The 15082-nt window shown below is 50.9% G+C and overlaps 1 protein-coding gene across 1 annotated transcript in view; it reads right to left on the bottom strand.

The window, feature by feature from the left end:
* CARS2 (cysteinyl-tRNA synthetase 2, mitochondrial) overlaps positions 1–13061 on the bottom strand; it is a 102955-nt gene extending 89894 nt beyond the window's left edge. Inside the window, exons 1-2 of the mRNA XM_075334337.1 lie at positions 12735–13061; positions 7233–7283 (exon numbers count right to left, since the gene is read on the bottom strand). Coding sequence (XP_075190452.1) covers positions 7233–7283; positions 12735–12928 — 245 coding nt within the window. The 5' untranslated portion in view covers positions 12929–13061. The remainder of the gene's footprint in view (positions 1–7232; positions 7284–12734) is intronic.
* Between the last annotated feature and the right edge of the window lie 2021 nt (positions 13062–15082).

The following is a 15082-nucleotide window of genomic DNA, read 5'->3' as shown; positions in this document are numbered from 1 at the left end:
GCGCTCGGCGGGACGCACGGACAGATGCGATACAAAAAGCGTCGGGAACACAGGAAAAAAAGTCCCGCCGAAAACTGACCACGGATACAGATACGTTATCTGCATCCCTGATCAGCGCTCGGCGGGACGCACGGACGCATGAGGTGTAAAAATGGAAAGGGGATAGAGGAAAAAAAAAGAAAAAAAAAAAAAGTTATACTCACAGTACCCAGAGGTTTAGCAGGAGGAACAGAAGGCAAGGAACAGCTTTACAGCAGTAGCCAGCAGGCAGGAAGTTGGACAGCTCAGCAGAAGACCCAGGAAGAAGGACCCAGCGATGGAGGCAGATGTGATCGGCCGGTGAAGACAGGTAAGAGGACGTCGGGGGGACAGCAGAGGGGGACGGGGGAGAGCAGAGGGGGAGATCACGGGGGAGGCCGGCAGACCGGGATGTCGGGGGGCAGACCGGGGTGTCGGGGGGCAGACCGGGGTGTCGGGGGGCAGACCGGGATGTCGGGGGGCAGACCGGGATGTCGGGGGGCAGACCGGGATGTCGGGGGGCAGACCGGGATGTCGGGGGGCAGACCGGGATGTCGGGGGGCAGACCGGGATGTCGGGGGGCAGACCGGGATGTCGGGGGGCAGACCGGGATGTCGGGGGGCAGACCGGGATGTCCGGGGGGGGCAGATCGGGATGTCCGGGGGGGGCAGATCGGGATGTCCGGGGGCAGACCGGGATGTCCGGGGGGGGCAGATCGGGATGTCTGGGGGCAGACCGGGATGTCCGGGGGGGGCAGATCGGGATGTCCGGGGGGGGCAGACCGGGATGTCCGGGGGGGGCAGATCGGGATGTCTGGGGGCAGACCGGGATGTCCGGGGGGGGCAGACCGGGATGTCCGGGGGGGGCAGACCGGGATGTCCGGGGGGGGCAGACCGGGATGTCCGGGGGGGGCAGACCGGGATGTCCGGGGGGGGCAGATCGGGATGTCCGGGGGGGGCAGATCGGGATGTCCGGGGGGGGCAGATCGGGATGTCCGGGGGGGGCAGATCGGGATGTCCGGGGGGGGCAGATCGGGATGTCCGGGGGGGGCAGATCGGGATGTCCGGGGGGGGCAGATCGGGATGTCCGGGGGGGGCAGATCGGGATGTCCGGGGGGGGCAGATCGGGATGTCCGGGGGGGGCAGATCGGGATGTCTGGGGGCAGACCGGGATGTCTGGGGGCAGACCGGGATGTCTGGGGGCAGACCGGGATGTTTGGGGGCAGACCGGGATGTTTGGGGGCAGACCGGGATGTTTGGGGGCAGATCGGGATGTCGGGGGGGGGCAGATCGGGATGTTTGGGGGCAGATCGGGATGTCGGGGGGGGGGCAGATCGGGATGTCGGGGGGGGGGCAGATCGGGATATCGGAGGGCAGATCGGGATGGCGGGGGGGCAGATCGGGATGGCGGGGGGCAGATCGCAGGGGGCACAGCCAGGGGCCATTACGGGAGCGCGCAGGAGCAAATCACAAGAGCGCGCAGGGGCTGCAAGAGAGCAGGGGAGGAGGGATACCGGAGGAGCTGCAGAATAGAGATGGCGGGGGGCAGATCGGGATGTCGGGGGGGCAGATCGGAATGTCGGGGGGGGGGGGCAGATCGCAGGGGGCACGAGCAGGGGCCATTACGGAAGCGCGCAGGGGCTGCAAGGTGAGCACAATACTCACCACTCCTGCGACGTGACAGCAGCGGCAGCAGCAGCGGTGGCGTGGTACCACTAGTACCAGCCAGTGCTGCACGCTGCAGACATGTTGGGGGAGGGTCCCCAGACCAGCACAGGCCTGGGGAGGGCGGCCACCGGCAGATCAGACCGCCCCACTGCACACTGATTGGAGCGATTGCGCGTCATAGCACGATTGCTCCAATCAGTGCTGCAGGGGGGGCCACGGTGTCTGCTTGCTTCCAGCCAATGATCGGAGCTGCTGCAGCCCCGGTCCTAGCTGGATTTTACAAGATCACACTATTTTTGGCATTTTTTTTTGCCGAAAACAGCGTGATCAATGTAACTGGCGGTTCCGATTTGAACAGCCAATCACATCGATCGCCTATGGGGGGTGGCGATACCACCCCCCCTGGGGTCAAGCAAAGGTCCCCTGCTGTAAGAAACAGCAGGGGACATCATTTGAAAGCCGTTGCTATGGCCACGGCAATCAAATGAAGTTTAGGCAGTAAAATTACGTCCCTGGTCGTTAAGGCTAAGTTCACATTTCCGCTAAAATCTATCAGTCACAATCCGCTGCTCTTGTAAACAGCGGAATCCGTTTAGCGGATTCCGCTGCTCCCATAGACTTGTATGAGCAGCGGATTGTGACTGATGATGCTGCGTTGCACCCTCCGCCCGACTGATCAGTCGTGGAACGACTGACCGCCGGGCGGGAGGAACGCAGCATGTAACGTTTTTTGAGCAGCGAGATCCGTCGGATTTCGCTGCGCATGCTCTCTGGCTCCCTGCACACGTCACCAGCTTTGGTTGGTTACCCGATATTTACCCTGGTTACGGTGCAAGGAGCCAGCGCTAAGCGGTGTAGGCCCGTAACCAAGGTAAATATCGGGTAACCAAGGTAAACATCGGGTGCTTTGCTGTTACCCGATATTTAGGCTGGTTACATGTGCAGGGAGGCCGACACCTCCCCGCTCGGCCCCGCCCCCTCCCGCACTCCGCACATGTATGTACACACACACACACACACACCTGTCCCCAGCCATGCAGACAAGCACTGACACCCTCGTCTGGCCCCGCCCCCTGCTCGGCTCCGCCCCCTCCCGCACTTTGCATGTGCACACACACACATACATACATACATACATACATGCACATACACACACTCACTCACACATACACTCACCTGTCCCCAGCCATGCAGACCGCAGCCCTTCTACTGACATCCTCAGCGCCTGGCCCCGCCCCCCGCTCGGCTCCGCCCCCTCCCGCACTTTGCATGTGCACACACATACATACACACATACATACATACATGCACATACACACACTCACTCACTCACAGATACACTCACCTGTCCCCAGCCATGCAGACCGCAGCACTTCCACTGACATCCTCAGCGCCTGGCCCCGCCCCCCGCTCGGCTCCGCCCCCTCCCGCACTTTGCATGTGCACACACATACATACATACATGCACATACACACACTCACTCACTCACTCACACATACACTCACCTGTCCCCAGCCATGCAGACCGCAGCACTTCTACTGACATCCTCAGCGCCTGGCCCCGCCCCCCGCTCGGCTCCGCCCCCTCCCGCACTTTGCATGTGCACACACATACATACATACATGCACATACACACACTCACTCACTCACAGATACACTCACCTGTCCCCAGCCATGCAGACCGCAGCACTTCCACTGACATCCTCAGCGCCTGGCCCCGCCCCCCGCTCGGCTCTGCCCCAGAACTCCGCCCCCCGCACACAACGGAATCCGACAAAGAATTCTGTTCTTTGTCATCCGTTGTACAGCGTTGAACAGCGCATCAGTCACATGCGTCAAGCGACGCATGTGACTGATACAAATCAACGGAAATGTGAACTTAGCCTTAGTCATGTTAAAATAGGACGTAATTTTACTGCCCGCGGTCGTGAAGGGGTTAAACTGGTAATTCATAATCAGACTTTTTTAAGCATACTTATTTTTTACTTTTGCTAATGTGTGTGAAGCCGGTTTCTCCAGGTATATTGTTCTGTGACTATTTTTCTTGATGTCTTATTAGTATCACACAGCAGAACCATTGAATACCTATGGAACAAGATGCATTTGTTTTTCCATTGTCTATGAATCACTGAATATTTGATCCTGGAATTGTGGAGTGCCTACTTATCGTACGTGATATGTTTCTTGGTTTTTGATTAGGAAACGGAGATTGCCTGAAACTAAGGAGGGCTTTGCACGTTGCGACATCGCTACTGCAATATCATCGGGGTCAAATCGAAAGTGACGCCCATCCAGCGCCAGTAACAACGTCGCAACGTGTAAAGCCTAGATGCACCAATAAACGATCGCAAAAGCGTCGTAAATCGGTGATCTGTGTAGTGTCGGTCATTTCCATAATTTCGCTACAGCGACAGGTACAATGTTGTTCCTCGTTCCTGCGGCAGCACACATCGCTGTGTGTGAAGCCGCAGGAGCGAGGAATATCTCCTTACCTGCCTCCACTGGCTATGCGGAAGGAAGTAGGTGGGTGGGATGTTTACGTCCCGCTCATCTCCGCCCCTCCGCTTCTATTGGCCGCCTGCCGTGTGACGTCACTGTGACGCCGCATGACCCGCCCCCTTAGGAAGGAGGCGGGTCGCCGGCCAGAGCGACGTCGCAGGGCAGGTAAGTGTGTGTGAAGCTGCCGTAGCGCTAATGTTCGCTACGGCAGCTATCACAACATATCGCATCTGCGACGGTGGCGGGGACTATCGCGCTCGGCATCGCTACAATCGGCTAGCGATGTCGCAGCGTGCAAAGTACCCCTTAGTGGCTGGTAAATCTGACATACAATGTATAAAGAGCGTGTAACCTCCACAATGTAACCTGACATACTGTAAATCTGTAATCTGCTGATTCGGGGCCATGGTTATTCTCTGTGTGTTCAACTCTTACACACTGTTGTTTTTCAATTTGTAAAGTGAGGGCCACAAACCTGTTGCATTGTCCAGTGGGAATATACCCCCTTACAGAGCTATGGACGAGTAGTAGACTCACAAGACAGGTTTTCAGCTTCTAAGAATAAATCATAAGGACCCGATTCATTATTGCAATTGCACCAATTTTTTGTCCAAATTTTCCTATTTCAGGGCAGTTTTATTGTATTGAGTCAAATTATTATTTTAAAAAGGGTATTCCCATCTCCAACATCCTATCCCGATATCTAATAGGTGTAATAATAATATCAAATACCTCCACTAAGAACTGTAGTATAGTTCTCCTGATATGGCCATGTCTGTTACCTCATGTGCAGGGCATTGCAGTAGCTTGGGTATCCATGGTTACAACCACGAGCAACTAACTAACGGTCACTATATGAGTGGATGTAGCTATGGACACCTGAGCTGCAATGCCCTGCACATGAGGTGAGAGACATGGCTATATCAGGAGAACTATACTACATTTCTAATTGGAGGTATTTGCTAATATTCTTATTATTACACCTACTACATATTAGGATAGGATCTTGGAGATGGGAATACCCCTTTACGTTGCGCCTATTTTGAAGTCTATTTTCGAACTGTTCTTTTCTATTTGCCACAGTGGGCTTGGTTTTTGCAATCTAAGTTTTTCGCAGTCGAGTCATTATTTGCAATTATCTGCACAATATTTGTGCAAATGTGCTGTTGTGTGTTGCAATATTTTAACAGATCCTGTGACTTTTTGCTCTCAATAGGTGCAAAAAATGAGGAAAGGCATGTTTTTAGTTTACACACAACACATTAACCAGAGTGAACTACCGTATTTTTCGGACTATAAGATGCACTTTTTTCCCCCAAAAATGTTTGGGGAAAGTATGGGGTGCGCCTTATAGTCCGATGGCTACAGGGAAGGGGGGTGCGCCTTATAGTCCGATGGCTGCAGGGAAGGGGGGTGCGGTGGTGGTGGAGCGGGTCATCAGAGGCAGGAGCAGGCTGTAGCAGCACCTACCGTGACCATGTGGGCCCGCTCATTAGCCTCATTTCATATGCATGCCTCCGACGCCCATCATTTCTCAGCCCTGAAGCCGGCACTGACAGGTGGGCAGGATGATGGGTGGGGGGATGCGCGCATACTAAACAGCCGACCCGCGTGATCATCCCTGGCTCCTACAGCCTGGAGTGAACATGTGTGGCTATATTCACTGCCCCCCGCGTATCATCATCATCATCATCAACGCGGGGGACAGTGAATAACGATCCCTGCAGCTTCACGATGTCCTCCTGTCTGCCAGCCAGCTGATGTGTGTAGAGAGCGGTGCGCACAGCGATGACTTCATCACTGTGCGCACGGCTCCACACAGGTCAGCGGCGCTGCTGCTGGTACAGACAAGAAGACGAGCAATCCTGCGCTGAGTGAGGAAAGGTGAGTATAAATGTTTGTTTTTATGTGTGCCATAGTATGCGGGCCATATACTAGGATAAGGCCATGTACCAGGATGGGAGCACATACCAAGATGGGAGTATTTATGAGGATGTGGGCACATACCAGGATGAGGGACATATATACAAGGATGGAGATCATATACAAGGCAGGAGGATCATTACCACGATGGGGTACCTTAGTAGAGAATTTGGGGACATTACCCCCATAACAGTGTCAGCAGCAGATTCTTGCACCATAACAGTGTGTCATGACCACATTTTTTGCTTAAAATTTTATTTTCCTCCTCTAAAACCAGGGTGCGTCTTATGGTCCAGTGTATCTTATAGTCCGAAAAATATGGTAGTTTGAAGAATTTGGAGCTAAGAACTGAAACAAATACCACAAGACAAAAAAGAAAAGTGACAAAGAAAACGCGACGGATAAATCTGGCTCTGTTTGAACATATTTAAAGCAGTTTTGTCAGGATATTTTACTACAGAAACTAGTGTTTTTGCTTGTATAGGGACAGTGTTCCTGGGGCTCATATGAGATTACGTCACGCGAGTCCAGTGCCCAATTACCGACTGCTTCTCTCTCCTCGCCTTCGGACAGATAAGTAATTGACAGGAAGCGATAGGCAGCCGCAGCTCTCACTTCCTCTTGATTACTTTATGGTCTGAAGGTGGGGACAGTGAAGCCGGCAGTGACTGGGTGCAAAGCTCGCGTGATGTAACAAACTCAACTCCAGGCCCGCGAGTGCCAATACCGCTGGAACAGCGCCAGAACGGGAGGAGGGTACAAGTTGTTTTTTTTTAAGCAGTCAAACATGGGGTATGGAAAGGGGCTGTCCAAGTAGTGGACAACATATCTAAAACCTATTTACTGTAAAACACTCAGTAACAATAGTCATCCCAAGTAATCAATTAAGTATATGAAAACATTTACCAATTAATATTCTGTAACCCAAGAACAAAAAAATAATCATCATAAAAGCAATACATACAATATTAAATTGTAAGAAATGCCAACTTCACTTACGGGAACACTAATTACCAGTTTCACATAAGTCGGTACAGTTTCCAGAAAATCTTTGGACAAATAAATATATTGGCAGATAAACTTATTTTGCTGCCCACAATGGTAAACAACACATGGAGACTTACCATGCGTGTCCAAGATGTGCGTGATCATAGACCGTTGGCCCACAGCTATACCTAGAATATGCAGAAGAGATAACGTAAGTCACCGTATACTGAAGGCTTTTGATTTAGGACGTCAAATGTACAAAAAAAATAAGAAAATCAATAAACTGCAATTTATGTCATTGAAACATTACTGTTCTTCATCCTAAATGTTATTTTTTTTTGTTTTCTTCATGTACATCTCCTTTGCAGCTTTCTTAAATAATTTGAATTTCTCACCATTTATGATGTCTGCTTACCGTCAGTGACGTGAGACTCATCTACACCCAGAGGCTGGGAGCTCGTCCTCTTCGCTAGTGTGACACAAGTTATCTTTATGGTAGGTTAGGCTACTTTCACACATCCGGTTTTAGCAGAGCCGGCCAATCTGGCTCTAAAACCTATGCAACGGATGCGGTGACAAAACCGCATCCTTTGCTTAAAGGGAACCTGTCATCAGAAATTTAGCTATAAACCTAAAAGTTCCCCCTTCTGCAGCTCCTGGGCTGCATTCTAGCAAGGTTCCTCTAGTTTTTCTGGCCCCTTTTATACCAAAATAAACACTTTATAAAGTTGTACCTTTTCGTATGTAAATTTCGTAAATCATCCATGGGGGAGGGCTGCCTGGTGTCCATTACTGTCCATTAGCGCTTGCGCAGAACTCTGGAGGAAGAGGGGAAAGTGCGGTCACGAGGTTATGGGCGGCACTTGCTGATGACACTCACAGCACCGCCCATAACCTCATGCCTGCGCAAAACGTCACCAGCGGTCACATGTGCACGCAGTGCACAGTCCTGCTACAGTCGCACAGCGCATGCGCGGGACCCCGGGCGCCCAGGGGCGGCGTCCTGATATTTGAAATTCAGCGTTCAGGGGCGGCGTAAATCAGCAGGAAGACAGTAACGGACACCAGGCAGCCCGCCCCCATGGATGATTTACGAAATTTACATATGAAAAGGTACAACTTTATAAAGTGTTTATTTTGGTATAAAAGGGGCCAGAAAAACTAGAGGAACCTTGCTAGAATGCAGCCCAAGAGCTGCAGAAGGGGGAACTTTTAGGTTTATAGCTAAATTTCTGATGACAGGTTCCCTTTAAGTTTTTAATATGCGGCCAGTCCGTTTTTTGCCGCTTGCGGCAGGCTACTGAGCATGCGCAGTGGAAAAAAAACGCATGCGGCGTCCATAGGCATGCATTGCAAATCGCGCTGCACCGGCCGGATGCGGCGCGATGCGTTTTTTTTTGCCGGACAAAAAAACGTGCCAGGCAACGTTCCATCCAGCCGCCACATCAGCTAAATCTGCCGCATGCGGCAAAAAACGGACGGAACGCAAGCCCATGCGGCACAATACGGCACTAATGTAAGTCTATGCAAAAAAAAACGCAACCAGCGGCAAAAAAAAAACGGTTGCGTTTTTTCTGCAAAGCGCCGGATTTGTGCCGCACAGGAAAAACCAGATGTGTGAAAGCAGCCTTATAGTTTATTAGGGTAAAACAAAAATTATACAAAACAATATGTTAAAACATTTTGGAATAAAGTATTAAAAGGGTTCTGTATTGTGTTTTTTTGCATCATTATGGGTGATTAGAGCCATCACAGTATGAATTTGTGGCTTTTGTGCGTTTTCCATTATCTTTCCTTTTTTTTTTTCTCCTTCCAGTTGGCTATTTAGCAATTTAATTGTGTAAGATTTGCAACAAAACATAGAGGTGGACATACAGTGCATGTAAAACTTTTTTCACCCCTGGTCTAAATTACTGTTATTGTGAACGGCTAAGCAAGCTGAAGATAAAATGATCTCTAAAAAGCATAAAGTTAACAATAACACATTTCCTTTGTATTTTAGGCAAAAAAAGTTTATATTTTAAAAAATTAGAAAAAGAAAAATAGGCCAATGCAAAAGTTTGGGTATCCTTGGAGAATTGTGAGCTCAGATAACTTTGACCAAGGTTTTAAACCTTAAAGGGAACCTGTCACCAGTTTTTTCCCTATTAAACCAAAAATATCCCCTTCTGCAGCCCCTGGGCAGCATTCTATGAAGATGCACCTTGTTGCTGGCCCCCCTTTGCAGACCCCTAAAAGAACTTTATAAAATTTTACCGTTTCCTATGCAAATGAGTTTGGTTGGCCAGATGGGCGGGCTCTAATTCGTCTCCTGTCTCCCCTCCTGCCGTTGTTTGGGTCCCCAGGCATGATTTACATGGATGACACCGCCTCCATCTTCGTGCCCGCTGCTGGAGTCTCGTTTAGGCGCATTTCGCTGTGCCCCTATCGCGGGGCTGAGCATAAAGATTCCCTCGCGTGATCGCTTGTGATGTAGTTGTGCAGGCGTGAGATTATGGGCGGGTATGAGGATGACGCTGGTGAGGTTATACACAGCGGCGCCCATAATCTCGCACCTGCGCAACTACATGTTTATGCTTAGTCCCGCAATAGGGGCACAGCAAAATGCGCCTGCGTGACACTCCAGCAGCGTTGACGAAGACGGGGGCAGCGTCATCCATTTAAATCATGCCTGGGGACGCGAACAGTGGCAGGAGGGGGAAACAGGAGATGAATTAGAGCACGCCCATTTGGCCAACCAAACTCATTTGCATAGGAAACGGTAAGATTTTATAAAGTTCTTTTAGGGGTCTGCAAGGGGGGCCAGCAACAAGGTGAACCTTCCTAGAATGCAGCCCAGGAGCTGCAGAAGGGGATATTTTTGATTTAAGGCTGGAGTCACACTTGCGAGAGACTCATGCGAGTCTCATATCGCATCACCCGGCGTGGCCACACACTCTCCTGACTGGAGCGGGTCAGCTGCATGTATTTCTTTGCAGCTGAAACGCTCCTGTCCGGTGAGCTGCAGGCCATGTCGGGTGATGTGATGCAAGACTTGCACGAGTCTCTCACAAGTGTGACTCTGGCCTAATAGGGAAAAAAAACTGATGACAGGTTCCCTTTAATTAGCCTGTAGAGTTATTGCTTGTGCACTATCCTCATTAGGAAAGGGCAGGTGATGCAAATTTCACAGCTTTACAAAACCCAGCCTCCTCTAACGTTGTGCCAAAACACAGCAGTCATGATTTCTTCTAAGCAGCTGGCTAGCACTCTGAAAATGAAAATGGTGGAGGCCCAAAAAGTAGGAGAAGAAAGCGTTTTCAAAGTTGCCCTATCTTCACTGTGAAAGGTAATTAAGAAACGGCAATCAACAGGAATAGTAGAGGTCAAGATAAGGTCTGGAAGACCAAGCAAAATTTCTGTGAGAGCTGCTCGTAAGATTGCTAGAGAGGCAAATCAACACCCTGCTTGACTGCAAAACAACCTTCTGGAAGATTTAGCAGACACTGGAGTTGTGGTACATTGTTCAGAGACACCTGCACAAATAAGGCCTTCATGGAAAAGTCATCAGAAGAAAACCTTTCCTGCATCCTCAACCTTAAATGAGCATCAGAAGTATGCAAAAGAACATCCAAACCTAGCCTGATACTTTTTGGAAGCAAATCCTTTGGACCGATGAGGTAAAATAGAACTGACCATAATCAAATGCATGTATAGTGAAAAAATGGAACTGAATTTCAGGAAAAGAACATATCGCCAACCATTAAGCATGGAGGTGAATAAATCATGCTTTGTGGTTGTGTTGCAGCCAATGGTACAAAGAACATTTCACGAGTAGATGGAAGAATGGATTCAATGAAATTTCAACAAATTCTTGATGCAAACAGAACACCAACTGTAAAAAAAAAGCTGCACTTGAAAAGAGGATGACTTCTACAAATGGATAATGATCCTAAACACACATCAAAATCCACAATAGACTTCCTCAAAAGGCACAAGCTGAAGGTTTTACAATGGCCCTCACAGTCCCCTGATCTGACCATCATTGAAAATCTGTGGCTAGACCTCAGAAGAGCAGAGCATGCAAGATGACCCAGGAATCTCACCGAACTGGAAGACTTTTCCAAGAATGGATGAAAATCCCTCTACAAGAACTGAGAGACTCTTAGCTGTCTACAAAAAATGTTTACAATTTTTAATACTTGCCAAAAGTGGTTGCTGCTAGGTACTAACCATGTAGGGTGCCAAAACCTTTTCATTGGCCCATTTTCCTTTTTTGTTACTGTAAAAGATGGGGGGGGGGATTTGGTTTCTAAAATACAAAGGAAATGTGTCATCTTTAATGTTATGCCTTTTAGAGAGCAATTCATCTTCAACTTGCTTAACTGTTCACAATAACAGTAATTTTGACCAAGGGTGCCCAAACATTTTCATGCGTCTGTACCATTGTGGGCCTAAGTAGTAATGGGGCCACTTCTGCCTCCAAAGCAGCTTCTGTCATGGAAACAGCAATGTGTACATTATGAACTATCGGAACATAAAGGGCCCACATACTGCTCTGGCACAGGGGCCCTCTCCGGTCTCTGCCTCCCTGACGCAACTGCATTGAATAGACCGGTATTGATACTGAAGGATAATGCTATTCTAACCTCCACATATAACCTGCTTGGAGGCCGCCAGAAGAATGGGCCGGTCACTTCTTTTTTCCTCGTCATGGCCTTGAAAGCCTGAAGCGGTTATAAGAGGTGACCATAGAGGGAACACGGACACTGTAAGTCGGTCTGAATAAAATATGGCCATACTTTCGGGATTTTTTTTAGCACTTTTTCAGGGGTTTTATTAGGAATGCACTTGATAAAGCCTGTATTTCTAATGCGGATCCTTGCCATTACCTTACACATGGACTTTTCTGTAAATGCTCATTATTCTCTGTAGGAATATAGGCTTTATTTAAACTTTATTATTATTATTCTGCTCCCGGGACTGCTCCATGCTTGCTCCCAGTATGGTGGGCACCACCCGGTAAGGCCTCTCTCACACATCCGGTTTTGCAGTCAGGCACAATCCGGCTATTTGCAGAAAAAACGGATCTGGCGTCTGTTGCTGTCGAATCCGTTTTTTCATCATAGCCTTGTATTGGCACCGGATTGTGTCTGACGGCAAAAAACTGATGTGTGAAAGTAGCCCGAGATGCCACTGCAATACACTATTGCCCTCTACAAAGCATGTGTGTACTGGGAAGAATCCTCCAGAGGGCACAACCTGAGAGATAGCAGCCTGCGGAGGGACTAATGCCCGTCACATTACCCACATTATGTAATAATGTCACCTATACCACGGGATGGACAATTTCCACGTCTCGGTGTTCGCTCTTATACTGAGAGCTCTGCATAGGCAGCAGGACAGCTATTCAGCCTCTGAGTCTAAAAGTTTCCATTCACCCACAGCAAACAGAGCCTTAGAATAATAGAAGCACCACAGCAGGAAGCTGCAGGACTTTGCACTATAAAAGGAAGACATTTTATTTACATACAAATAAAGAGATTTTCTGTGTGGGTGAGAAGCATCCTCGCAGCATTACACACAGACAGCAGTATCTGGTGTGCACACAGCCCTGCAGCCCACACAACATTCGCCATACAATACAGGCAGAGTCTGACCATGTAGCCAGCGCCGGCCGGTGCAGGGTGAGCGCTTCCTTCCTTTTGGTCAGGCTGTTGTATACTTGTAGTCCCGTGTCATATCCACTAGGGGGCGCGCAGTGCCCAGCAGCACGGGCGCACAGGCCTCCGGCCCGCATGTTGCCGTTCAGTCCAGGGAGCCGCCTGCAGCAGAGGCGCGCAACACTCTGCATTCTCCCGCTGTCACCCGGTGACTGGCCCCGGAGCAGCAGAGTCCGTGTTGTCAGCCGTACACTGCGCTAATAGGAGCACCGTCTGTGACTCCACATGCACTCACTGACAGAAGCCGGCCTCCCTCCATGAAACCAAGCCTCTTCCTCTGCCCCTCCCACCTCTTACCCTGTATTTTCCGTAGAGCAGGAATGAAACCAGAGCTCTATTGTAAAGCGTAGTATAGCTGTCTGTGACAGGAGGGTATAGTGGTAGACCAGGTCAATAATACACGGCTACTACAGCCCGGGCCATTACTACACGGCTACTACAGCCCGGGCCATTACTACATGGCTAATACAGCCCGGGCCATTGCTACACGGCTACTACAGCCCGGGCCATTACTACACGGCTTCTACAGCCCGGGCCATTACTACATGGCTAATACAGCCCGGGCCATTACTACACGGCTACTACAGCCCGGGCCATTTCTACACGGCTACTACAGCCCGGGCCATTACTACACGGCTTCTACAGCCCGGGCCATTACTACACGGCTACTACAGCCCGGGCCATTACTACACGGCTACTACAGCCCGGGCCATTACTACACGGCTTCTACAGCCCGGGCCATTGCTACACGGCTACTACAGCCCGGGCCATTACTACACGGCTTCTACAGCCCGGGCCATTACTACATGGCTAATACAGCCCGGGCCATTACTACACGGCTTCTACAGCCCGGGCCATTGCTACACGGCTACTACAGCCCGGGCCATTACTACACGGCTTCTACAGCCCGGGCCATTACTACATGGCTAATACAGCCCGGGCCATTACTACACGGCTTCTACAGCCCGGGCCATTGCTACACGGCTACTACAGCCCGGGCCATTACTACACGGCTTCTACAGCCCGGGCCATTACTACACGGCTTCTACAGCCCGGGCCGTTACTACACGGCTTCTACAGCCCGGGCAGTTACTACACGGCTTCTACAGCCCGGGCCCTTACTACACGGCTTCTACAGCCCGGGCCGTTACTACACGGCTTCTATAGCCCGGGCCATTACTACATGGCTTCTATAGCCCGGGCCGTTACTACATGGCTACTACAGCCCGGGCCATTACTACACGGCTTCTACAGCCCGGGCCATTACTACACGGCTTCTACAGCCCGGGCCATTACTACACGGCTTCCACAGCCCGGGCCATTACTACACGGCTTCTACAGCCCGGGCCGTTACTACACGGCTTCTACAGCCCGGGCCCTTACTACACGGCTTCTACAGCCCGGGCCATTACTACACGGCTTCTACAGCCCGGGCCATTAATACACGGCTACTACAGCCCGGGCCATTACTACACGGCTTCTATAGCCCGGGTCATTACTACACGGCTACTACAGCCCGGGCCATTACTACACGGCCTCTATAGCCCGGGCCATTACTACACGGCTACTACAGCCTGGGCCATTACTACACGGCTACTACAGCCCGGGCTATTGCTACATGGCTACTACAGCCCGGGCCATTACTACATGGCTATTACTACAAGGTTTCTATAGCCCCTGCCATTATTACACGGCTTTTGCAGCCCGGGCCATTACTACACGGCTTCTGCAGCCCGGGCCATTACTACACGGCTTCTGCAGCCCGGGCCATTACTACACGGCTTCTGCAGCCCGGGCCATTACTACACGGCTTCTGCAGCCCGGGCCATTACTACACGGCTTCTGCAGCCCGGGCCATTACTACACAGCTACTACAGGCCAGGCCATTGCTACACGGCTTCTGCAGCCCGGGCCATTACTACACAGCTACTACAGGCCAGGCCATTGGTACACGGCTTCTGCAGCCCGGGCCATTACTACACAGCTACTACAGGCCAGGCCATTGGTACACGGCTTCTGCAGCCCAGGCCATTACTACACAGCTACTACAGGCCAGGCCATTGGTACATGGCTTCTGCAGCCCGAGCCATTGGTACACGGTTTCTGCAGCCCGGGCCATTGCTACACGGCTTCTGCAGCCCGGGCCATTACTACACAGCTACTACAGGCCAGGCCATTGGTACACGGCTTCTGCAGCCCAGGCTATTACTACACAGCTACTACAGGCCAGGCCATTGGTACACGGCTTCTGCAGCCCGGGCCATTGGTACACGGTTTCTGCAGCC

The sequence above is a fragment of the Anomaloglossus baeobatrachus genome, chromosome 2 (genome assembly GCF_048569485.1).
Source record: "Anomaloglossus baeobatrachus isolate aAnoBae1 chromosome 2, aAnoBae1.hap1, whole genome shotgun sequence".
In the NCBI taxonomy this organism is placed as follows: Eukaryota; Metazoa; Chordata; class Amphibia; order Anura; family Aromobatidae; genus Anomaloglossus; species Anomaloglossus baeobatrachus.
Note: the sequence above shows the minus strand (reverse complement) of the source record. Positions and strands in the feature narration are given on the sequence as shown.